The 26,842-nt window shown below is 36.2% G+C and overlaps 1 protein-coding gene across 5 annotated transcripts; it reads left to right on the forward strand.

The window, feature by feature from the left end:
• The first annotated feature begins 356 nt into the window (after positions 1-356).
• Zasp66 (PDZ_signaling and DUF4749 domain-containing protein Zasp66) lies at positions 357-26,841 on the forward strand. Of its 5 annotated transcripts, XM_073084939.1 has the most exons (12): positions 357-542; positions 1,063-1,180; positions 9,381-9,529; positions 11,979-12,059; positions 13,330-13,549; positions 20,846-20,992; positions 22,626-22,673; positions 23,561-23,649; positions 24,193-24,231; positions 24,753-24,891; positions 25,880-25,939; positions 26,224-26,841. In XM_073084939.1, the coding sequence occupies exons 2-12, from the start codon at positions 1,094-1,096 to the stop codon at positions 26,308-26,310; spliced, it is 1,146 nt and encodes a 381-aa protein (XP_072941040.1). In that variant the 5' UTR covers positions 357-542; positions 1,063-1,093; the 3' UTR covers positions 26,311-26,841. The 5 variants fall into 5 exon arrangements, with proteins under 5 accessions (XP_072941040.1, XP_072941042.1, XP_072941043.1 ...); XM_073084938.1 differs by lacking the exons at positions 357-542; positions 1,063-1,180 and adding an exon at positions 3,488-3,704; XM_073084941.1 differs by lacking the exons at positions 357-542; positions 1,063-1,180; positions 22,626-22,673 and adding an exon at positions 3,477-3,704.
• The last annotated feature ends 1 nt before the right edge of the window (position 26,842 follows it).

Consider the following 26,842-nt stretch of genomic DNA (forward strand, 5'->3'; position numbering starts at 1 on the left):
TCAATGTATTACTCGCCACTACAGGGGAAGAAGTGGCTTATATTTTATACCAAGCGTTGTTGTCGAAAACAAATTAATTTTTCAGTTGAAACGGTACGAAAAATAAACATTTATATTTTATTTTAATGGAACTCGTGCTTCTTTACGCAAACCTACTTAACGGCCGTTAGCACGAGAGAAGATTTACGTTATCGTCCAGGTCAACGGACCGATTCAGCGAAAAAATATAGCGGCGACTCCTCGACACGAAGCGTTTCAGCCCAGAAACGTCCGCGTAAGTTTGAATAAAACGGACAATTTCGGGAGCGTTGACCACGCTCGGCGACTGGGAGACGAAATGGATTATTGCGAATTTCATAGCGGCCCAGAAACAGCGCGAGCGGCCGCGGTCCGCTTGTAAATCACGCGAAGCACGGCGCGCCGAACGTCTCGCGCGCTTCTCGACACGAAAAATAGACATAGTTTGATGTGCCTCGGAATAATTTGAGATAATACGCGGACACAGCGCGGGCGACCACGCGCAGCTCCACGCGCGCCCTCTGGTGAGTAGCCCGGCGCCGCTCCATGACGCCGTTGTCCATAACACCGGTGATTTATTATATAAACCGCGTTGCCAAACACCTACACCTCAATTTTATCATGAATTAGCAGGATTCTATGGTCTCTATAAAATATATATGCCGTGTCTGTCTCTTTGTTGACTTTTAAGAAGTGTTATCTTATGACTAGCTTTTTATTAATCGAAAATGGTTCTGGCAATACTTGATGTAATTTCAACATATAGAAATGTCACTTAATACTGTTTTGCCTGCCAATTAGAAAACAATGTTATTTAATAAACTTTCATAACATAAGATCTTAAGTGATCTATTAATGTATGACTGAACGAATATCGTTTATTATTTACTTGCATATTGCTTGCTTGGTGATATTTAAGCTAACCTAAACGAACTATATCATAAACTACATTGTTCTCATACTTTGTGCTAATAGATAGGTATATTAATAATGCAGTGATTAACAATATATTTCCATTAATAATGATGGTATATTTTTTTCTAGAATCCATAACAAAGTCGAGGTGTGATCGAGAATGCCGATGTACCACAGGCCTCCTTTCTGGCGTGTGCCGCATCAACGTCCCGACCCTGAGGAAGAGCCTAGATATGGCATAAGAAAGGTACCAAGTTTTTGTATTATGAACGGTTTATTTCAATCAAAAAGATGTCAGTGTAATTTTCACTAAATGGGCATTTCTGTGCAGCACCCGTCGTAACAGATCGAACCGAACTAATTCAGAATTAAGTCGAAATTTTTAAAGCATAATATACACGTGTATATTATGCTTTAAAATAATTAAAGGTTGTTATAGTATTGATAACACTTTTTAAATTCAAAAAGGGTTAGAGTGGCGGTACCCCCAACTGACTCACACCACAAGACCCTGTCCAAATCAAAATTTTCCTATCGTTTTATGAAGATAGGGTTAATATTATACCTAAAAGCACGTATAGGTAGAAGATTAATAGAGTTGGTGTAGGTAGGTAATAGATAAATTTTAAGCGTACCGAAAATAGCTAATATATTGCAGATACCGTTCACTATTTCGGCTATACTTATATGCTAACCTATAAGTAGTTATATGTTAAGTCATATCTGATACAGTCATGTAATTGGAACCATAATAAGAAGTACAATACATAATATATTCAATCTAGTGCCACGCAAGTACTTATGCGCTCTTTAAAACTCTATTAATAATATATTTCAATAACATTCTATAATTATAATCGCTGCTGTTAAATCAGTTCGTAGTATAAACGAAAGATGACGTCTGCCTATCAGTCTTTGTAAACGCTGGTATTGATAATTAAAAGATGTTTGGCAAATCACTATTTCATACTGTATTCTGGAAAAAGAATAGGTAATGTCTTAAATTTGGCGAACGCACTCCGTGTATCCGCAATAGTTAATATAAAAAGTTTAACAAATACTATCAGATAGAGCCAATTGTGTCATATACCCTATGTATAGCCTCTTTGTTGTTATGGAGAAGATCCATGAATTCTAATCATTATTTGTCGAAATTGAAAACAAAAATTTAAAAAAAAATGCGAATTTAAAAGTACCTATAAATTGTCAGAACAATACCATAAAATAATTATTATTAAATATATCAGCATCATTTGTTTTGGTGTAAAATCACGAAGACACGTGATATAATTCATGAATACTAATATTACTCGTATTGTATCCGTTGTACGTACCTTCTTGCCACTATTCGTCATGCACGTTCGTTATTCGTGAGGAAACTAGCCAATATCTAATTACCCATCTCTCATCGAACTCGAGCACTGCCAAGCTGTCGTGTCTTAGTGTTTTGCCATCAGTACCAGGATGTTCTGAGATCTATATGTATAGATCTCAGAATCTATATGTATAGATCTCAGAATCAGGTACAATTGCATTGTCAATCATGTGATTGACAATGCAATTGTACCTGATTGTACATAAGTTTCTTAAATAACAAGCAAGCAAGCAGACAGTCTATCTGACGTAAGGGTCAAATGTCATCTTGAATATCTATAATCAACTCCAGGTGGAATTAGAGTCTGCTACCTCTGATAAGAAGAAGACCTCCTATATCTCTTTCTTAGCACACGTTTCAAAGAAGAGCAGGGTTCTTAGGACTACTATTATTAGGAAGAGATACATGTGGCAGTGGTGGCTCTTGAGTCGAAGCACACAGGACTCTACCACATCTCATCTTCATAATCAATTATACTTTTGTTTTTACTTTAAGACTTGTTTAAGCAGTCGTAAAGCTTTATTGTAACATTTTTTTTAGTAGTGTTGGAGATTAAATTATGTGCATAAAATATTTACTGAAGAAAATCATAATGAGTGGGTAATATCTACAAGGAGTAAGGTAACTTTGCGTACCTAACAGCCACCAAAACATGCAACAAACTAAAGCATTGCCCAATTTCTTATCCTATTTGAAGTTGGAGCTATAGTTCTGTTAGGATCATCGTATACACGAGTAGGTGCTGGGATAGTTATAGATTAATGACGGAAATTAAAAAGTTATCAGTATTTGTTGACCTTCTATAATTTCATATGTACGAAAATATAAAACAACACAGATTTTTCTTTAAATGAATGGTAGAGTCGTTGTTCTCTGTACATTACATTTCCCACGCGTCGTTACATAGTAAAGTAATAGAACATAAACAAACAAACGCGGGCCAAAACTACCATCCTACCACCGTTCATTTGCTATGTAGTAGCGTTAAAAAGTAGCATAGGTATATTGTGACTAGCAAAACAGTAATTAAAACATGGGAAGCTGCGTGTCTCGGTGCACCGCGGGAAATCTGTTTGGTTAATTAGTACAGTTTCCGTAATTTGAATTAGGTCGATTGCGAAGGCAGGGTTACATGCAGTGCAGAACCACGGGGGGAGGGGCGGGTTGTAGTTTGCGGTGGAGCTAATTTTGCCCGCACAACGTCGCGTCTCATCGCCGTGCTCGCAAGTCGCGCAACGAGCGCGCGTCCGCGCAGTGCATCGAACCCCTCACTCCCCTCGCAATGGGGCGGCTGCATACGTTTGTGGTGACGCTGAAGCGAGAGAGCCGGGACACCAACTGGGGCCTGCGCCTGGTGGGCGGCGCGGACCTCGCCACCCCGCTCATCGTCACGAGGGTACGCCTCTAACACATACGATACTGCACGCACCACGCCGACAACAATGTACGCCGCGCCGGTGTAAACAAACCGGCAATGTCGCATGTTGCAACATCCTTTGACGTAAAGAAAGATTTGGCTCCCGACGTGCCTAAATCATAAGGCATAATTTAACATGTCATCATCGAGAACATTAATTAATACGTTGCGCGATGTGGGACAGCGGGAATAATTTTTCATATAAACAATGCCAACAAGTAGAGTCGAGTAGTGTAGCCTTGATTTCGATAATTGAATCGTTTTTCTACCATAATTACGAATATCGCAATTAATGTTATTTTTACTATTCTATTTCCTATTCATAAATGATAAATACGACGATCTGCAAAATTATAAATGCAAACTTGTTTAAATAAATTATGAATGCTAATAAGTAGGTATCCATTCAACCTCACTTCGACCTAGTCAAAGCAACACTATAAATAAAAAACTTATTTTACACAATAGCGAGACATTTTTACATAATAGCTTTCTTCGAACATTCTGGTATTTCGGGATGTGTATCTGTCGTTCGACAGCTGTCGACAAAAGTGTGTCACCTCATTCCTGTAAGCTTCCCTCTGGTAACAATACAAAAGTATTTAAAAAAACTCTTTTATCTGTTTCATAGATTATTATCTCTAATCTAAGGTTAAACAAACTGAACGCGGCCAAGATTACGATAATTTAAGAGTTTCATTTCAATCTCATTCGCTTAATTAGCACCGGCATTTGGCTCATTAGTTAACTTCGCCCGTATATTATCTGCTACTTTATGATTTTTCTATTATTATTCAATGTATCTACAGCATGATAGTACATAACGGCTGATCTACGTATGAGGCCATCTTAATCTCTTAGTGGCAAAGCATCTGTGATCAAGTTTAGGTAGAACCTCTAATCTACGTAGAGTTGATAACAGAGGTCCAAGGGAGATCATGACCACTACCATAAGGCGGAATGCATGCCCTTTTGCTTCTCCAATTTTATAATATAGTTCCTTAAATTATTCGTGTAGAAACTATAAAACGATTTCTATATTGACTGATCTATGTTGAGGGCATATTTAATAGAATATACGTAAAAGGGGCAATAAGAAAACAAATAGATTTATGTGGACAGAATGTGTTCACGTGTAGATGTATTGGTAACTACTGATTACTCCAATACACTTATTAGTTTACTTTTTTATAAATTCGAATTATTATTTTATGCTTGCTATGGTAGGTACTGAATCATGATTTAACGCCTTCATTAAATATGAAGACATTTGAGTAAACATCGCACATAGGTACTATGCAGTCTAGAAACTTCGAGAATTTCAAACCGAATGTATCCACTTCATGAGAGCAATTAATACAATTCTGTGCATGTTAACCATGATGTGTAACAATGTTTGTACCTATTTATTATATTGTAAATATGTATGGTACCTATGGCAAACACTCTTTCTAGGCCTGCGCAATCCCAACAACCCGAATATAGATATGATAACCCTAGTTCTAGTTAATGGTGGACATACATATTTTGTTCTTTTAATTTTATTCCATGTAGTTCACCTCATGATTTAGTTTTTATCGCCCATGGATATGTTCTATCGTGTCCAATTAGATTTACAGTCCTACTTGAGGATTCCTTACTACACGTGAGGACAAGGTGGGAATGTCCCATGTAATGTGACAACACTTGTAAACCCGAACACAATGTATAACAGTAAATTTAATAATTTGTTATGTATCAAAATTACAACAAAATAATATTTTTGTGTGCAAAGTAATCCTAGACACCTTTGTTGTTTGACTGCGCCAGAACCACGATCACTGCCTAACAGAAGCAATTTTAAACGCTGTGAGATCTTATTTTAAGAGTCCAACTTAATCCTCAGGAATCGTATACTTGGCCGGTCACAGGACCCATTGACTTAAAACATCAATTTATTACAAAGTCTATATACAATAGTGATATAGCAGCAGATAAACTGCATGCACATTTGCTACTGTAATTCCATAAAAAATCTAAAACAAAGTGTTATCTTTTTTGTGTATGCTATCTATCATTTTCTTTTCCTGGAAAAACTGAGGGATGATTTAATAATCGACAGTGAGAGTAATCACTAACATGAGTTAATGAGTCAGGTGTGAGCGCGGGCAACGGTTTCGGTTATTTATAACGAACGCCGCCAGCCTGAACATGTCGCGCACTAGGTCACGTATCAAAACAATAGATATTTAGAAAATTTAATTCATTTTCTAATATTCCGAAATAAATAGAGATTTTTTTTATCCGTAACCAAGTTTTGCAAATGTTGAAAATTTACACATTAATTTCAATCAAGAAGCACGGAGTGTGTTACCAATTTTTTTAATTTTCAGAGTATTGTGGTCTGCAGTGTCTTGCTTATGTTTTCCAATTGGCAAAGTATGTTAGAATAGATTTTTTTTTACTAAGATGTACATTTTCACAGTAAACGATTCAAAATAATTCTGAAACTATATGAGTTCCATCTTTTGCTTTTGCTTTATAAGAATGCTGCAGCTTAGTGGGTTTTGTTGATGGAAGGGAAGATCATACGAAAAATTTTTTGCCAATGCCGATGTTTACGATTGTTTTAAAAATAAATGATTTCCTGTCTACGCGTTTTAAACAAAAAAAACAGTTTGCTATTTTTTTAAGAAAGGAAATATGAAAAGCGTGGGTTGCATTTTACTGCGGTTCATAACTATTCTTTCCAATAATTGCCAATAGAATGATTGTAACATTTAAAATATCAAGCACCCCCCCCCCCCCCCCGATTTTTTTCTGAATTGCATTATTATTTTAATAACTTGAATTTCATTATAATTTTATTTTGAGGCGATTCATTATGATCGATTGATTTATTTTCTAGTTTTTAGTTCGATTAGCAATAAAAGCGTGTTTTTTTAGTTTTCTTTTAACTATTTATTGTATCTCTTGTCTGCTTCGCTTTACTTTTGCATGTCATATATCAAGATTAATTAAATACCTAGTGGTATAATGTATAAACAACGTTTAAGTGGTAGTTTTAGTTTGCGATGATGTCAGACCAGGCTGCCATCTGGAAAATTTTCATTGATCCAAAATAAATCGAATGTCTAATGCACTTATATTAATATGACCTTCATTTCCATAAATCTAGTTCTTGCGGCCTTGAGCCCATTATTTTTTATTCGCTATAAAACATTTTGATTGCCCGCTTCCCCTTACACGTGGTTAGGATGAGTCAATCAAACAAATATATTAATTTCATACCAGCATGTTTAGACTTTCCAGACGCGCCAGCTAAATTTAATATTTTAATCCTAGTGCAGCTTGGAATGTGAAAAGCAAATATATTTCTATTGGTATAAAATAAATTCTTTCAAATAAACTTAAACAGATATATTGAAAATTACTTTCTTCGTAGCCTTTGTCGCAAAATTGCGACATTTACTAGACAACTTCATGTTATCGATTTAAGATGTCGGTGTTAAAATTTCACACTTATCATTTTTCCCAAAACATGCCAAAAGAAGTATAACTTTAAAAATCTTAAATCTAAATGCCAATATTTTGTCGATGTTGTTGAATACATTTACTCTTTCATAGTAGGTACAGAATGTTTTCATCAAAGGTTTCCCATCGATCTTAAGATTTATTATAAATGAAGAACTAGATGTGTTTGTTTATTCTATTTTCATTTCTCTAAATAGTGGTAGGATTAAAGCGGCACTTGGGCGAACTAATAACCCAAACTAAACGGCTAAACAGTTGAAACATGCAACACCTTGATCTGAATTTAGAATTATTGTGTTTACGTAATTGCTTTTCCTAAATTTTGAGGTTTCGTGAATTAAGAGCTGAAAATTTGTTATATGGATATTCTAAATTCATTCGATGTATACCTACTCGATGTATACCTACAATAAGCGTACTCCTTTGCTATAAGTAACTAGACAATATAATTTCATCGTAAACAATTAGAATATAACCAAATCATATCGCCAACCACCAAAAACGAATCAAAAGTAAGTAATTGTTAATCGTGATGATTACAATAACAAACTCTCCATTTCGCATTACCGAGTTACGAGTAACAGATCATTCTTTGACGCAGACATTACGTAGAGTTGTTAGATAAGCTCGGACATCCGCCAACAGAGAAACTGCAAAAACACCGACCTCATCTAGATCACCTCGAAAGCGTTAAAATGACGTCGCGAAAGAATTTTGCATCCGCGACATAACGTTAGACACGTGTAAATATAGCCGCATGTCCTCGCCATTGACTGAGAGGAAGTGTGATGGATTTGCGCAGATCTAGATGTCGATTCGTCGGCCTCCACGGAGTTGGGCGGTTGTTTTCGATAAAAATGTCAGTGGCGGTTGGCACGACAACGCCGGTGGACGCATTTAGCCTGGCTCGTGGCCAAGCTCAGTGCATAGCGCACGTCCCACGTCCCAACCTCCCCCTTGCCCAGTCCCAAGGTCAAGCTAACCATCGATTTCGGCGCATTGTCTGTCCCAACTTTCAACTTGTATAATGATGCTGTCGTCATTTGCCTTCTACTCTCAAAGTTGGAAAATTGATGGCAATATTTCAAAGAAAAATATAAATCAACTCAACAAATAAAAATTCTTGGAACGAATTCGACTTGAAAATTTGTTAAGATGAAATACAATCAGTCAAAATCCAAAGATGTATTCAAAGACGACGAATGCCCATGACGTGTACTGAGATCATTCATCGAGAAAATATGTAAAGAAAATTTATATATTTACCTTGAAGCGAAACGACGTACCTGTGACCTAGTCCAGGGTTTCAGAATGTCACGGCTTCGTTTCTTTCCACCTATGTGTCAGGTGACATTTGTCGTAACACTTTCAGATGTAGGCCGTTCGATGCGGCCTAATTCGTTTGTACTAATGACGTGAAAACGTATGTTACTTATGATGTAATCACAAGTACCTAAATCAGCGTAAAATAGGTAAACACAGATGAAATAGCTCTTATAAGTACCTACATAGGTATGTGTTTTGCGTTGAATAATTTCAATTTACTGTTCTTGGGGTTTGCTTATCCAATCATAATTGATTACATAACAGAGGACCATTAAACAACAATATTTAGACTACCAGTAAAGGTATAATAAACATGTTTTAGTCAACAAAAAGGGGTACTTCAAGTGACTTAAGAGGATGAATTTGCATAAGATCCTATTAGGCACATTGATTTGTTACCAGAAAGTACAGATAGAGCCGCAGGAGTAAATATTACTACGTCTATACTCCAGACCATTTTTTCATTGGACTAAAAGCACGAATCATATTTAAAACTTCAGCCTAATTCTTTAAGTTTATGCAATCTATGCCTATAACATTTACATATGAAAAATGGTTTAGGTTGTTTTCACTAGCTGGTACAAGATACTTTGTTGATCAATCTATATTTTTTATTAGAAAATCAACGTGAAAATATAACAAGTTTATGTATCTACCGGGATGGAGAATATGGGAGAAATGAATATTTCTATCAATATTTACAACATGCGCTAAAATTGACAAAATAAAACTTATGATAATTGATAACAATAGAATACAAGGAAGAATTAAATATGTATTTATGTGAAGTTATCACCTAATGTCTACTCCTTCCAGGTGACCCCCGGAGCGCCGGCCGGCCGCGAGCTGGTCCGCGGCGACATCATCGCCAAGATCGACGACTACGACGCTCGCGACCTGCGACACGAGGACGCACAGATGCTGTTCAAGAACGCACAGAAACAGATCAAGTTGGTTGTGCAAAGGTAATGATGTTTTGGTGAAAACAAAGCTGCTGAGGGCAGCAGTTTGTTTTTAAATAGTAAAAATATTTAAGGAAAGCAGTGTCGGTTAAAATAGCGCCATGATACTAACTGCTGATTATGTAATCAAATGAAATATAATGTAATCAAATTTAAAATCTTAAATAAGATTTATATTAATTAATTTGATATAATGTGCATACAATAATTTGAGTTGATTGAAATGTCAAGGAGAAACTTGTACTGTGATTGTTATTGTATTTAATGCGATTTACAGACTATACTTAGATGTAATTGTATTTTAATTACTTTATGCAACAACTGACCTACCCGAACGTACGGTTCGTTCGGTGAGGTCAAGGAGTCATCATCATGATATTACTATTTACATACTTGGTAAGAGTAATTTAAAGTATGAACATGAAAAAAACACGTATATCATCATACTATTTTGATGAATCAAAAGACTGATTGTAAAATTTCAGCTATAAATGAAGTGCGTACATACGCAAGCATTATATTGCTGGACATACCTAAAATATGAAAACATATTTAACAAACACTTCTTAAGAGTATATTTAACCACTTTGCAACAATCTGCAAGCAAAGAATGGAATCAAGTTAAGGAATACATTACTTGTTGATTTGCTGCATAAAATGCATTTCTATCCGCAAAGGTAATATTTCGTACTCAACTTAAAACATGGATTAACATGAAAACCTATGATACTTATATTGATTGCGAATGTTCATGGTTTCTTTAGATGCGTATTCGGTAGGAATGTTGAATAGCTGGTGATTGTTCAGTGTAACCACAGGGGTGGCTCGAGTCCTCACCTGTACACGAAGCCGCGCTCTCCGGGCAGCTTTGTAGGCCGCGTGCCCACGCCTACCTTCTATCATGAATTCGCTGAGTAAGACCGCCGATAGGTGTCGTCTTGTCGCCCTGTATTACTCCCTACTCCACATTTATATGTCTATAATTAGTGTACTGAATCAAACGTAACACTCAGGTACTGACTAACTCAAATATGAAATATATTTATGGATACTGGACATGTGCAATATATTTCGGTAAAGAGGCCAAATATTACAGATGTTTATTATGCAACATGTAAATCATTTTCTGAAGCACAACCTTGACTGTTAAAAATAAAACTGCAAACAGGTTTACCTCAGTATTCATGTTTTCGTGTACGTAACATAATTATGTTACTACCTAACATAATTATGTAATGTTGCTAGTATTTGTTTTCTCATACTTATCAATTACACTGTCTATTTCAATTTATCATTTTAAATTAATATTTTGTTACGTTTGATGCACTACAAACAGTCGTAAGTATGTAACACTGAAAATAATTCACCAATGGGAAACATGCTCGATAATTGCATAGTGCGTATGTTAAATCTTCGAATGTATGTTGATATGGATCTTGTAATGAAAAAATAGCATGAATTCGATGTCAAATCAAAATAATTCGATATATTGAATTTTCTAACGATATAAATAAAATATCCTACGAACATTAAAATCGAAAATCCTTCAGGTCATATAATGCATACCTAAATGTTGTGTTGCATGTTTAGTTCAGAATATATATTTTGTTATGAAGCCTGTATGATCATTGTCAATTTATGTTCTTACAATTTTTGTCACAATGAGATGTACTTATAGTAAAATCTTTTGTTGTTGTTGAGTTGGTACATTTATAGAACTTACATATTGGCAACTGAATTGGAACGGTGCCTATAGGCCTATTTTTAACGGAATCCTTAATGCCCTTAGAAATGATTCTAGAAATGTTTATTTTAATCGTTTCTAGCATTTATAAATCGTAAAACAGCCCTAGTATTACTCTTATGTTGTCAATATGTAAGCTTCATTTGTAGTTATATGTTACCATACAAATGGTAGAGCAAACTATTTTAACTTTATGCTACATTGAACTCAGAACTTGTTCTACCTGGTTTATTTTGCAATAAATTAATAAAATATTTGGCTTATTTTGGTAACAGTTATTTTACTGGACTATCCCTTGATGTCAAGAGGTAGTCCAGCTGAATAACATGGATATCAAAAATTTATATACCTACCCTGAAGTGATGTACCTGTTGCTATATTTTGCTCTATATTTTACATGTTTAGCATCTACTGACTGCCTTGAATTAAATTACCAATTTGGTCTAAATATTTCCAAAAACTTAAAATTGATTTTAATATACATAATAATATTAATATAAAATTGATACATTTTAGCTTAAAATTCTCAAAAGACCATAATTAGCGCTAGTATTTCCAGTCATATTGATGCTAAACACAGTCATGATCTTCTACAATCCGCTTCTGGGCCTTTAATTAAGTCTGCTATCAGGATATTGGTTCGAAGCGGGTTGGAGATGTCGTGACGTTGTTTCACAAGGGCCATACTGACGCGCCAGGCATGTTTAGGGACGTGGACCGGGAAGCCCCGCGCGGCACGCCGGCGGCGCCGCGCTCCCCCATACCCTTCGTCACAGCGCCAGCGTTCAGGTAACTCATTCTCATTTTAATATACGAACACGATACTTCAGAATTTGAATTTTTCTGCAATACAAATAATATTTATAGTCGCTTTGAGCTTAGAGCAATGCGTCTTTTTGAGTTGTGCATATTGTTTACAACTTATATTTTAGAGGCTATTAATGGAGCGTGGATTGAATCGAATGTAACGTTCTCAATATCAAACTCACCGAATGTTCAAAGAAGATATAAAGACTGACGCAAATTACGTATCTATACAAATTATGACTCTATGTACGCGAATAACTTTTTATTTTTACCTAAAATAGATTTGTATCACTGTTGAAATTTTCAAAGTCTGACGTAAAGTTTTCATTTGAATTATTATTTCAATAACTAAAATACATTATGTTCACAAGGGCATTTAGACATTTTTTTCATAGTTTACACAGTAATTACTCGTCACCTTTCATCAGGCTCATCGACTACATGTTTACGACACGTAATAATAAACATAGTAATCTAACATGTGTTTCGTCACACCCACGAGCACTAAAAGGAAAACAAAAAGCTTTTCAGTTTTATATAAATACTTTTTGTTGAATTGAAATACGTAGGACAATAAACCATTCTGACGCCAGAGGTTACAGAGCATCTAACCAAACGTTTTTTCTTCATTAGAGGACAAGAAAGTCGATGTTTTATTAACCTCCTATTTACAAATATATTTGAATTTAACGATAGTCATCTCAAATGGTTTGACAGCTGAGAAAAACACATCTATTGGATTGTTGATGGACGCAATGTAGCACTACGAACATGCTTTTGACGCTATTCACTACAAGATACTAATATTTTCTTCTTACAGCCTATATTGTGTAGCTTAAATTATGCAACAGCCCTTTTTATCTTGTTTTATATAACGACTTTATTTATAAATGTGCTTTGTCTATTATTACACTTATATGTTTTTATATTTTAAGATAAATATTATATTTCACCAGCAGTTTGCTTTTAAAACTTATTTTCCTGAAGATTCTGAAAAATCTTCCGGGAAATATTTCATTATATAATGATTGTGGTAAAGACGCCGTCTTGATATATATTTAATAAATTGTAAACCCTTATAACTGAGTTACCGACGACGGATCATAAGGTAAGACCAACCGATGAACGAATGATCGTAAATGAATCTATTATGATCGGTAAAAGAAAACAGTTCGTAGCTAATAGGGGCCGCCGATTAGAATACAAATCGGTATGCCTTTATCTCTGTGTAAACATGAACCTTGTCACATAGAACCCCGAGCCCGATGCCGGCGCCAGGGTTCCGCGGGCCGGAGTCTCTCCCGCGCAGCACGCCGGTACCGCCACAAGGACACGGCCAGGGCCCGCCCGCCGCATACGGATACGGCGCCAACGCCTTCCCCGTGCAACAGGAGGGCGAGTACCGCTCGCTGCTGCTCTCGCCCGCTTCCAACCGCACTGATGAAACTATCGACGAATCAATCACGAGCCAGGTTAGTCCTTTTTATGTTAACTTCACTATCCACACAAATCTACAGATGAATAACTGTACCCTTAGTATGATTTTCCAGTAGACCACTCGATGAATCGAATCGACAGCTCGATCCCCGTCGCATTACAATGACTTTTAGTTCCTAAAAGATCCAACAGGGGCGCTCCAAGTAGAGTGTAGACGTCACTCGATAAGCTTAGACTCGATTATAAGTAAAAAACTACTAAGGGTTCTGATAAAAAATATACTTTTAGTTAGTAATGCAATTTCGCATCTCAATTTTGTTTACTCAATACCGTTTCGTCTTAATCCATTCGTTCAATTGATCTACTCATCTTTCAAGGGCTTAAATATTACAATTCGTTTAGTTCAATTCTGCCCTTCTTTTTTGTTTAATAAGTTGTTTCTGTCCTTTGATAATTACGTGTAATCATAGTGTCATACTCATAGATTGACTAAGAAATTTCAATTAAGTAAGGTAATGGCAAGGCACGTAGGTAATTGGTTCTGCCAAGAAAATGTACGCTGCAAAGATTTTACTAATAACATAGTTATGATTTTGAGTCACTAGGAAAATGAGTATGGTGGAACGACACCGATTTCGCACTCTCTATTCAGTTACATACTCTGTTTATTGCCTATTTCTCTCACTGCTCCAATCTCAATTAGGGACGTGAATGTCACCGTTCGGTTTGTGTCATTGCCAAAAGATTTGGTTGAGTTCCATATGCTGTCATATCGTTTATCTCGAGTGGTCATTTTTGTTGTCGTCACATAGACCCAGTTTCAGTTTCCTTGGAATTTGGGCACAAGTATGCAAACGACGGGTCGTGACTGACGTATCTTTTGCTATTAATAACTCGACCCTCACATACTTATGTACTGAATTCGCGTACAATTTTGCTAGACTTTAATGCGGCAACGTTAACTGTATCTTGGCTGTAACACTATGTCCTACTGCTGGGTGTAGGTTTGCCCACACAACTAGGGGGATACTACACCAAGACACTCCAATGTGGTGGATAGGTTAAAGGAATAGTAGGTTAGTGTTTACCCCGTGTCAGATATTTTAATGACGATGTTTAACGGCTGCTATCGAATGGTAACAACCGGGAACGATGGCTTATCGATGCCCCTGAGGTATGGAAACGCGCATGAATTTTTTGATACTGCATGCCTTCCATTTTCAACTGCGCTCGACTATTCTAAACTTTGCAGGTCGTATTCATTTTAATTTCAAATATGAATAAAAATATGATAGACTGTTTAGATCTAAATGTAAACTTTAGTACGTACCTATGCCTATACTATGGGATCATGAAAGTTTTAATGATAGTATATCAGTAAAACTAAGTTCGATAACGTCATTACCATCATCATCTCAACCAATCTACAAAGCAACGGACGACCCATGCGTAGTTCTGGAAATAGACGGATTGACAAAATCCAGCATGGGATAGAACCTGACTCTCCCTCTACCAATTCACATTGGCGCAGCGTGGTGGTGAAGGTACGCGTCAGAACTTTCATAGTTGTAGGAAGGGAAGCATGAACTATATTGTAGCCAATTGACAGAAATTAGATTCACACCTATTGTGTTCTTTATCCATTATTATTATAAAATCTTACATTTTCTCTAAGAAGTACGTAACCTGTGTAAAGAAACGTAAACTGTTTTGTATCCTCCAGCTGTTTTCTTATCTAATGTACGAGTTCCGGCAGCTTAAAAAATAACTTTTGGCACGTTTTCCGACGGCTATCATCACAAAATGGGCCCGGATCGCTCGCTAAGCCTCCACAATTTTTTTCTGTTCTAAATATACAAACTCATTTAATATAGACGATTTGTAAGCATGTCACTCACTGTTGTTATAAGTTTTTATCAGCATATAATTTAGCATATAAATATTTTTTGTTTAGTCTAAATGGCTGGTAGATTATACAGGTTAATGGAGAAGTAACAGATTTAATATAAAAAGGCTTACCTTTTGCTCTAATTTGCTTGCTGGACCAAGAATAGATTGTTGGGTTTCATCTTGTAGTCAGTTTTTGAAAACTCATTCGCGGAGGCATTACAATGCGTCAAATTTTTGAATTACTAACGTTTTCTTAAGTACTATACATAAAAACATTAATAATAATAATAAATTGGTGATTATGACCGAAAACGAACAAATCCGCTGAGGTTCAATCTGGCTGTCTTCAGTTTCGATCTGCTAGTAGGTGGGTAGTTTCTAAAAGAAATAAATGAAAATGACAATTTGTAAGTGCTTTCGTAGGCCTTTACAAAATAAATACATTCCATTTTATTGCATCAATTTGTTACTAGATTCACGTGATTATACGCTTTATATTATATTCGAATTTAAATGCTATAAATTTAATTTTACCGAAATAGTGTATTGCAAATGGGTTAGGTCAAATGTATTTAGAAATTAGGTCGGATTTATACAAAAACGTTTAATACCTAACGAATTTGTATATTATGGTATCATGCAAATAAATATGGCTTAAGAAAATGACACTCATACTGAACTCACACACATGCACCAATATTAAAATCATGTTTATATTTTAATATTAAATTTAACATACCTAATTCCTGACATAAACCACGAACGATGTTTACAAGTTATATTCCATCGTTATTGAAAGGTTAACACCAAATGATTTGTTTTTTGTTCAAAATACACGACAAAATAGGTTAACCGCGCCGTTTTTAAACGTAATTGCTTCTTTTATAGTCTGGAGAGGTGCCAAAACGCAACGTAGTATAACGTATAACGTTATAACGATATTAATTAGATTGGAAACGGTGACATTAACAGGATCGAGCAGGGTTGCTGGAAGACCGACAGCGATTTAATAAACATTTGGAACACTGGTACGGATCCAGAGCCGTTCGCTAAATTTGTTTACTGAATCACACTCCGCAATAATAGATTGCGGTGACGACGTCTCTACTACCTACTTAGTGTTGCGGTTGAGTAATAACGCTGAAATAAAACGAGTAAAGATTCCGATAAAGAAATGTAAACAACATGCGGAAGGCAATAGAGAATTTTTCGTTGTCACTAACGTTATGTTAAAGATAACGTCTACGTGAAATGAACGACACGCGAAAAATGTCGACTCTAAAGTGCACATGTGCGCATGACAGGCGCAAGTTGGCATCGTGTACGTACAATATAATATGTAAATGTTGCGTGAACTTTGTATGGCAATCGAATGGCGCGAAAAGACATCAAAACATCAAAATTTTCATCTGTTTTAATTTAAGACTTAATATATGCCCATATTTCTGTAACATTCCTCCTTAATGACCTGTTAATATACACACGTACATAGTTAACAGATTCGGCTATCCGATATAGCTTACCCGATAGAAATCGGTCAAACGATAGCTTTAGATAATTTATTGCAATACGAAATTAAGAAATAGCAAATGGTAAATAACGAATACTTCATGCGAATACTGGGCAAGGCTCCGATGGCATGGAGGCTCTCGCCCACGCTGACGCCTATTTTCCCGTCATATTTCCAAAATAGATTGCATTGAAATTACGTTGTTTACTGGGTGGGAGCGACTGGAGACGCAGTCCGCGACCGTTCGCCCTACGATTCGTCCGTCCAAGCGGGTGCTATCACGATGGCGGTCAACCCCAATTTCTTCCCAAACGGGTACCAAGACCCCAAGCATCTCGAAGAGGAAGTCGTCACCAACTGGGTTCGTTGCCCACCATATTTAACCTTATGCACTTTATAACGCTAGTGACCCGAATCTTAAACCGCGGAGTGTCCGAAGAACCGTCCTCTGCCGTGTGAATCTTTAATCGAGTGATATAATTTTAATGCTGCATAATATTTAACGTTCAAGAATCAACTAATTTTGGATCACTCTAGGAGTTGTGTTACAATATATGTGATGTAATATTTCACGAGCATTTTACGACGAACGTATCCATAAAAATAATCATGTATGTTTTATTGGTATACACTCATTTTTAACATAAAATCCATTTACAAGACACTGCATGAACATTTTACATCTCTGAAGATTTATTTCATTTTCAACTTAGAAATTGTGTTATTTATAACTTTACTTCCCATTTAGTATCTATAAGATAAAGGAAGTTTGGTATCTAAGAAATCTTATGGAATTTTATGATTTTAACCATGATTGGATCAAACTATTAATTATATTTCTGACATTCGATTGTAGATTATATATCTCTATGTGTGGAATCCTAGATTTTAGATTAAAAACTTAACACATACATATCTAAAAACATATCATGCTCAATGAATAAGGAATATCTTAGATACCTATCTTTATAGAGCGTTGACAATTTAATTAACATTAAGCTGTAGTTATTAGGACTATAATGAAAAAGTGTTAAAACTACGCGTAGTAAAATGATATCCAAAGACTTTTAAAATAACTGCTTCACGAAAGTCACGATGTTTTCGTTATAATTTAAATGGCCTACTGTGATCGCTATTTTTGCCTCAATGTCATGTAACGTTTTGTTGAAACCGTCACTAAAATCAGGATCGTGATATTCACTACTTATGTGCGTGATATTTCGTCTCAAATACTTTTTTTGAATACTGCGAATGAAACTAAATTATGACGAGGATAGAGATATTTTTAAGTAGTGTCATAGTAATTGTCACGATCAAAATGCCTAGTTTCATTACAGAATTTTCGAAAAGAAACTATTGTTAAACTATTTAACATACCATTAAACAAATCGTTTCGATGCAAATTTGAATTTTACGCATTTTTACAAAATTTTCAGCTGTCCCAAAATTTCAGCGTCGAAATTATTTTGAAATATTGTACTGGTTTGCGCTTTTGAATGTTTATTTTACATGTTATTATGTTAAACCTATTATATTGCCTCAAAATATCGTAGGCTATTAAAAAAATGCAAAAATTAAAATATAAAAAAAAACAACCAAGGGACCAATCATCTTTATACCGCATTGATGGAGCATAGACGAGGCAACTCTTGGTTTTAACAACTATCTATGCTTACGAAAGGACTCGAACAATTCAGATGTAAATACTTCTCTTAAAAATTAATGATCTAATTTGTGATTTATAGCATTTTTATAATTTAAAATACTGATTTGTTTAGGAAGTTTAACTCATTTTGGTCTATGTTCGGGATCTATCTTCATAAACCACTTCATACCTATACGCTTATGGTACTAATTTGGGTTCCCCTCGGGAATCACCCGAAACTAATTATCGCCTTCTTTTACTGTAAAAGACAACATCGTGAATCGAATGTTTCAAATATGTGTAAAGTTTCTTTTCCTGAGTTAACAGTTAGGTACTACGCTAGCAATGGATGTACCCGTCACCCCATTTTATTCTGAAGAGAAAGAGGATAAATGATTTCATGAGACCCAACTGAGTGTAGATAAAATCAATACAGCAAAGTAATTCCGTTTAAAGTGTAAACATTTATAAAACCAATAAAAAACATAATTCCTTTAAATTCAGTTATCAAAATATATAGCAACGAAGAAGCATTTGATGAATTATTTTTGCCGTCATTTTATATTTTAAATAATCCTATGTTTAATTTATGATTAGGTCAGTGAATCTAAATCCGAACAACTCGTGTCCTAAATTAATTTAGAATACAAAATTTACGTAAAGTGAACCAATAATGAGAATGACTTCACGTCTAAATCCTCCAAAGCTTTGGTATTATAAACAAGCAATGGACTGAAATAAACGTTGAAACTCATTGTTTGCGCAATGGCTCAGTTTATAGTCCTTGCTGTCGTTAAAGCCCAAGGAAGTTAATGCCAATTACAAAACTAATAACCTACAGAACTCAAGTAATAACTCTACCAAAGAAAACCTACATAAATATAGCTTTTTCGTTTCGCTTTTGCTTTTTGGATTTTCGTTTTAGTTGTTTTTGCCAAAATTATGTCGCGCAGAGGTTATTGCGATAATTTATAAGAGAGTCAATTGAGTGTAATTTATTTTATTAAAAACAGTTCAAAGATTTATTGTAGATCATCTGTGCTAAGTGAATTTGAGCAGCAGAATGTGATTAAAGGAATATTTATAAGACATTTTCATATAAACTTCACCAAGGACCGACGATCGCTTGCATGATATACTTTTTGCATGCGTTTAGGGCGCCTACAATAAGACGCTGTGTGCCCTATGCTATGGCAAATATACTGCAACGCTGTATCCCCGGTACTCCCAAAGCAGCATTTCTTCAAAGTCTTAGAATAGTAAAATTAAATAGATAACTACGACTCTCGAATCCAGTAAGTCGAATCTCTTTAAATCTACATTTTCGAAAGCGAAAGAAGGCACCTTTAGTAATGGCTATGAATCGAGGTGTGCCACTCTATTTTATGTCCATGCTCGCCATCAACATAAAACTTAGAAAAAACATTACTTCTCATGTCCATAAACCTAATTCCACTTTCAAAGTGGATCAATAATATCGGGAGTACGTGAAAATATTACATCCGGCGGCGCTGACACAAACGGATATCTTGAAAGCGTGGCCCACATCGCGCGTGTAATCAGAAATATAACGAAATGGTGTCAGAAATCATAACCCACATGAAACAACCTCGTGGTATAATTAGACACGAGACGCGCCACATCGCTCAAGCGATCAGGGTTGCAAATTATTTATCGTTACACATTGACGTGCCGTGAAAAACGTTTATTAGCCAGAACGTTAAAATGCGAGGCGACTACACAAAATCTTAAATCTGTTGATAGTTTATTTCAGTTCCAATCTAACCTTATTATGTATCGCTATCCCACACATCCATCACCTAATTCTAACCTAGAATTTAAAGACATGTGAATTTATTACAAACTATTTTAAAACAATGAACGAACGATATACTAATATTCTAGTATTTAAGATCTATGTATTTAAGTAACATAAGGCAAAATGAAACGGACAATACAAGTGCCCTTATATCTCTTTAAAAAGCTCTTTACTTAATTATGCAATATAAAAATATTAAAAGTATGGATTTTGAATGATAGTATTAATTATAAGTAGTTATTGCCGCCTATGACATGTATTATCTAATCCATATAAGAAGGATTCTACCAAAACCTGACCAAAGATACGTTACTACTTTGAGGACTAAGATGTTCACCTATGTAAGTCAGCCGACATTCACACCCTGACGCAAGAACTGCTTCACGCTACATGAAGATTTAGCGATTGAACCAGCTGCCTCTAACATTCAAACTAGAGTATCTTAATAAACCTGTATTTCTCGGCAGCCATACCGCACGACTCCGCTGGTGCTGCCGGGAGCCAAGGTGCGCCGCGAGCCCGGCCCCACCGAGAGCTACCTGCGCCACCACCCCAACCCGGCCATGCGCGCGCCCCCGCACCACGACTACCGCGACACGCTCATGAGGCAAAAGGTAACAACAACACAACACTCACGTGACAAGACACGACACTAGTTATCTCACACGCAGCATACAATTAAAGCGCAACAATGGTTCTGCGTTACCAACTCGTAAGACATAACACTAGTTATCGCACACGAAGTAAAGTAAAAGTTAACAACACAACAACAATAACACAACACTAGCTGTAAATTACAAACTAACGCGACACGATACTAGTTATATCTTAAGAATTAAGGCAAAAGTTAACAACATAACACAACAACAATAACACAACACTAGCTATGACTTTTGAACTCACTCGACACGACACTAGTTATCTCACATGAAACAGGGAAAAGTTAACAACACAAGACAACCACAATAGTACAATACGAGCTTAGGAATTATGAACACACGCGACACGATAGGTACTCGTTATCTCTCAAGAATTAAGGAAAAAGTTAATAACCACCACCAAATACAAAATCTATGATCCACAGTCTGTTAAGTACATACTCACGTAGATCTTACACGTACTTCGTTTTCTTTTTGGTTAATGTGGGTACTTTGAAGGCAATAAACTAATAACATTGATTTAACTATATGTACTCGTATTTTCCATTTTAATTTTGTAAATTGTATATTTCTGGGACGAAAATACTACTTATGCCCATTTAAATTAAAATTAAGACACCATAAGTATAATTTAAACAATGTATTTGCTTTAATTAAATTCCAATGGGATGCCAATAATCTTTATAAATAAATATTTATAATTGGTTTTGTAATGAAGCACTACATAACTACATTTGTGGGAAATACAAACTTAAACTAAAATGCAGCCTTGAAATTATTTTAGTCGCAGGAAATACGCTCGAACAGTTGGCCATAGACCTAGAATATTTCGCTATGGAATTAGCCGTTGTAACTCACAATACTTGCTAAGTACCAGTAAACTCACGAACAGAAATAAACATCAAATGAAGCCAACCACTCAGTCCAACGCAATACTTTTCAGACAGCAATCCTTATTTTAAATCACTCACTCACTTCAAATATATTATTTAAAGCCGTGATCGAATTCATGATTAATACTTGGATCAATCATTGATCGCACATCACATTTCAAATATACTACCACCCACCTAAGTCCCTTGTAAAAATATCTTGGCAAACTTTGTAAATAATATAACCGAAATAGGAACACGTATTGCACGATGCTATGCACACGTAAATGGATGCATACTGTCTACACGTCTCTATAACTCTATTGATGTACTTATATCCATTACCTACTCTTAAAAAGCTTATAAATATCTCTGACACTATTAAAGCTCTTTCTAGCCTATAAATATGTACTATATTCGTGTAAAATATTAATGGCCGAAAAATATGAAAAATAATCTCATTTAACTTCATTTACTATAACGGCACTCTGACATAATGGTTTCACCATACAAGTATCCGGGTTCGATTCCCGAATTTATAAGATGAAAAATTAATTATAAATGTATGTTCTTAATGTGTTTTTTATGTAACTCGTCTTTGTGTGTCAATGAAACTCGCGACAAAGTGACTACTATGGGGCTACTTGTATAGTTTCATTATAAATTCCGAATGTTAGGAGTACTGTGTAATATTGAGAATTTTTGGGAAAACTCAGGTGGCCGAATCGGTGTTGCAGCGAGTGGTGGGCGAAGACGCCAACAAGGTGGTTTAAACGATTGTGTGACACGTGCCAATGCCAACATCAAGCTTCATGCATGAACTGTTCATCTACTTCGACTGAGACAAAGTCGAAGGTTAAATGTCTGTAGATTCACTGCATTAAATTTAAATTCAAATACATAAAATCACAAATAAATTACATACGAGGCATGAGTGAGTCTGTTTGAAAGGACTTATGCTCTAAAGACAAAAAAAAATATTTAATTAAAAGTACCGCTGTCGAAACATCTCGAGGTAACCTGCCTGACAGGTACCTTTTACTCTATGCTTTTAAAGGTCTGAAGTCAATCAATCAGCTCTTGACTAGCTTGATGCACTATAGTCTGCAACTATACATTCTCATTCTGGGAAATCCTTGGTTAGCAGTGCGACAATATTGGATTTGTGATGAGCATAGTCGCCCATTAATAACAAATGTATGCAGTGAATCTACAGTGATTTTATTACATTTCTGGTGTCTCGGCATCTTTTTTGGGTTTCCTTCTTCATTGTTGTATACTCTCATCGGGTTGATGTCATAGTTTGGTGTACTGGTTTTCTTCATCTTTTTTCTTCATGGTCATTTATTATTCAGGGGAAAAAGCAATTGTCCGTACGAAACAGGTTCAATTATCTCAATATGGTTAAAAATTCTATTTGCTCATTCTATTATTTTTTCTTGCTCTTCTATCTTTTTCATAATAATAAGACAACAATTTATCTTTTATGATTAAGGAAGAGTTGAGAATTTGTCATGTTTTGTATGCAATACTTTTAACAGCGCCCCGGACAATTGCTTTCTTCTAAGTACCTCTCATACCATAACCTTAAATGTCTTCTAATAAGTGTTTATACTGGACAGCTCAAGTCACATGTGACTTACTTTTGTAGGTGGTGCATAAGCAGTTCAACTCTCCCATCAATCTGTACTCGGAACAAAACATCGCCAATTCTATCAGACAACAAACTTCGCCTCTACCGTAAGTATTCACGCCGAATGTGCACATGGGTCATAATCGAAAGTTCTAGATTAGATTTATTAAAAAAGAATTCCTAGATATTTCAAAACAGAAATCAAAGGTCGAGTAACGTTCATCTTAGAACTGAATTTCAAGAGCATGGCTGATTGCCAAAAGAAAATAACTGACATTCTGCAACTATACAGACCGACCGACATGACCGAAGTGTTTGGGTCCAGCCTGTATATAGCTTTACACATATACTTGTTACAATATTCAAAATTTATATAAATAAAATATTTTTTATTATAATATTTTTTTAGCTTGATGCGCCTTTTGCTGGAAACACATTAATACACTCATCGTCTAAATTCAATGACATTGAAGTCATTGAATTTATTAAAATATTTTTATATCAAAAATAAAAATAGACTGTTATAAAAGACAATATGTCATTGAAATGGATGGCATAAATTTGAACGTTAATTAATATAACTACCACATAATTATACTGTTTAGTTGTAAATTAAATGTAATAATAGAAGTATTTCTCTGCTCACTTAGCTCTAACGGCCATTACGGGCGACCTCACGTTGTCAAGAGGCAAGTGTTTTACTAGAAACGCCGCCAATACGACAGTCGACGCCAATCTCTCATGACGCATTAATGCTTTTTATATTTTTATTTGCTGTCTTTCGACTCTTTCAATCTTCGTCTACTTCGCGTCATACTCTCCGAACGTATCTCTCATGACGTCGACCCGTCGCTTACAAGTGTGAAGTGTCGACCTCTCTTATGACACTTCATCCGCACGGTTTCACGCGACCCAAAATGCGCGTGAAACGCGTCGCGATCACCATAAAACTAGCATCTAATACCTAGACGTAATCGAAAACTATAAAATTACTATTTAATATTAATTATAAGATAAACTTATTCTACACGATTAATGTTAGTATTTTTATCGACCTGTCCTTCCTGAAAAACAAACACTAAACGTCGTACACTCACTAACGCTTCCGCCCCATAATGTCGGAGACGAGTCTAATATTGTTTTCTCTTTATTGCGTTGCGCCCGCTAACCGACTAAAAACTAACCGTCCCCACCGCCCCGCCCGCCGCAGCCACAAGCCCACGATGGTGTACGACCCCGCAAAGTCGGAGACGTTCCGCGCGCTGCAGGAGGACGGGCTGGCCGCCGGCGCCGCCGTCGAGGCGACCTCACCCGTGCACACCAAAGTCTTCGAGGCGCCGACCAACAAGGTTTTTTTTTATAATATAGGAGTAGCAGACGAGCATGCAGTCCATCTGGTAAGTGGCTCCTGCCGCCCATGGACATCTGTAACCCCAGATAAGATTAGATATTCCTACCTGAGGTCGGCCCCAGATGCGCCGCTACCCCCGAGGACTAAGCTGGAACGCATCAGAAAAGTCTGTCTCCCTTACCACCCCCTTCAAAACGGAACACAGCAGCGCCTAACACTGCTGTTATTAGGTAGAAATAAGTGTTGTCCCTGTAGTACCGGGACCAGAATAGGGCTACGGTAACCCTTACCTGTCGTAAGAGGCGACTAAAAGGGGCTTCCGGGGTTGCGGGCGGCAAGAGTGGGAGCTCAAACCGTCCAGCAAGCGACCCCGGGAAGGACAGCGGTTTGTGTGGTCGCATATCGCTGTAATCACCAGGGGATGTGAGAGGAGCGTAAATTGCTCCCCCCAGGTCAGAACCCGATAAAAGGGCATCGCGTTAGGAGGACTCCGGTTGTGTTCCGTTGGAGATCCCGGAGTTCTCCACCAAACGCTGAGGACGGCCACCGGGGGGGTTTTAGTGTGGTAAAAATCCCACATAACCCGGCGTCACTCCCATGGCGTCGGGTACCTTTTGAAGGTTTCCCCCTCGTCAACAACAAAAAAAAAAAAAAAAAAAAAAAAAGGTAGAAATAAGTGTGGCGATGGTGCCGCCGAAGTCGAACCACAAAGGATTCTACCACCTTCAAAGGGTGGGCGACGCTCAACACCGCAATCGATGCTATGCTATACTTTACAGTTTATTTATTTATTACATAAAACTATAACTTTCTTGCAATACAATTTTTATTAAAACTGTTAAACAGTCACTACCGCCCCTTAACATACGGCCTATATGATATAACATCTCTATGTCTCCCAAAACGTATTAAAAAGGAATTAATAATTTCTACGAACACATTGTTAAATTTGATTGTAATATCCTCCATATTGTTTGTAATTCCAGAGGCCAGTGCCACCTCCCAAAAAGCAAATCGCGACTTCGAATGCAAAACAAACGACCTTCGTAAGTGTCTTATAATATCTTAGTGTTAAAAATGTTAATAATGTATGTAGCAGAAGTAACAAAAATTGACAACGTTGAGTGATACGAAAGTCATCCTCTTGGATGTCTTTCTCACCACTCAAACTTCACGACAGCGTTAAACACTGCTACTATAAAACATGGATTCAACATATATTATATGTACCACAACGGAGAAAGTTATAAAAAATATTTACGTTATAATTTACATAAAAACATATAACCGATCCAAAGTATTAATCTTAATTTATTTTCTCTATTTTCAGGTAAATTCACTACACGAAGAGCATATCCAACAGTCAAATTCGTTCAAACGCCTCATGTACAATGTACTCGGCGATACAGAGTTTTAACGTAACGTTCCAAGCATCGCCACGTTATAGTTCCTAATATTGAAGTCATGTCAATATTTCTAAGTATAAAGGAAACCTGAAACATCCAATGAAACGTGTATATTATACAAATCGATATATCTGTTGGCTTTAATACGAATCCATCCAAAAACATTAATTGCTACTAAGATTGACTGAATCCGTAGCGGTTAGATAAGACAAGGGCGCCCCCAATATTTAGACTTGTCGCTTAGTACCAAAGTTACCAAGACTAACAAAATTAATTATTGTAACTCCTGACAGTGTGTTATGTATTTTTTGTGAATTTAATTGTTCTAATACTCGAGTATTAGGCTTATAAATTATATTTACAGTAAGTAGTAAAGTAACGATTATTATTACTAAGTGTTGATTTTCTGTTCGTACAGAAATATTGTTTATGTATACATGATTTAAGTATTGTTGAGTGTAAAGTCTAGTCACGTCGACCCGAGCTCCGGTCGCACCGATGAGAATGCGATCAACTTTAAATAAATTATTTATTTTTATCTAC

Source organism: Epargyreus clarus, unplaced genomic scaffold, assembly GCF_041222505.1.
Source record: "Epargyreus clarus isolate Ecla_fem2 unplaced genomic scaffold, WU_Ecla_fem_2.2 ptg000021l, whole genome shotgun sequence".
NCBI classification, from domain to species: Eukaryota; Metazoa; Arthropoda; class Insecta; order Lepidoptera; family Hesperiidae; genus Epargyreus; species Epargyreus clarus.

What these genes read in the sequence shown, in the direction of transcription:
- Zasp66 (XM_073084938.1), top strand. Translation starts at nt 3,591, where the DNA reads ATGGGGCGGCTGCATACGTTTGTGGTGACGCTGAAGCGAGAGAGCCGG. An exon ending in CCCCGCTCATCGTCACGAGG is followed by an intron (nt 3,705 to 9,380) that starts GTACGCCTCTAA and finishes TACTCCTTCCAG; the next exon opens with GTGACCCCCGGAGCGCCGGC. An exon ending in CAACAAACTTCGCCTCTACC is followed by an intron (nt 23,650 to 24,192) that starts GTAAGTATTCAC and finishes CTGCTCACTTAG; the next exon opens with CTCTAACGGCCATTACGGGC.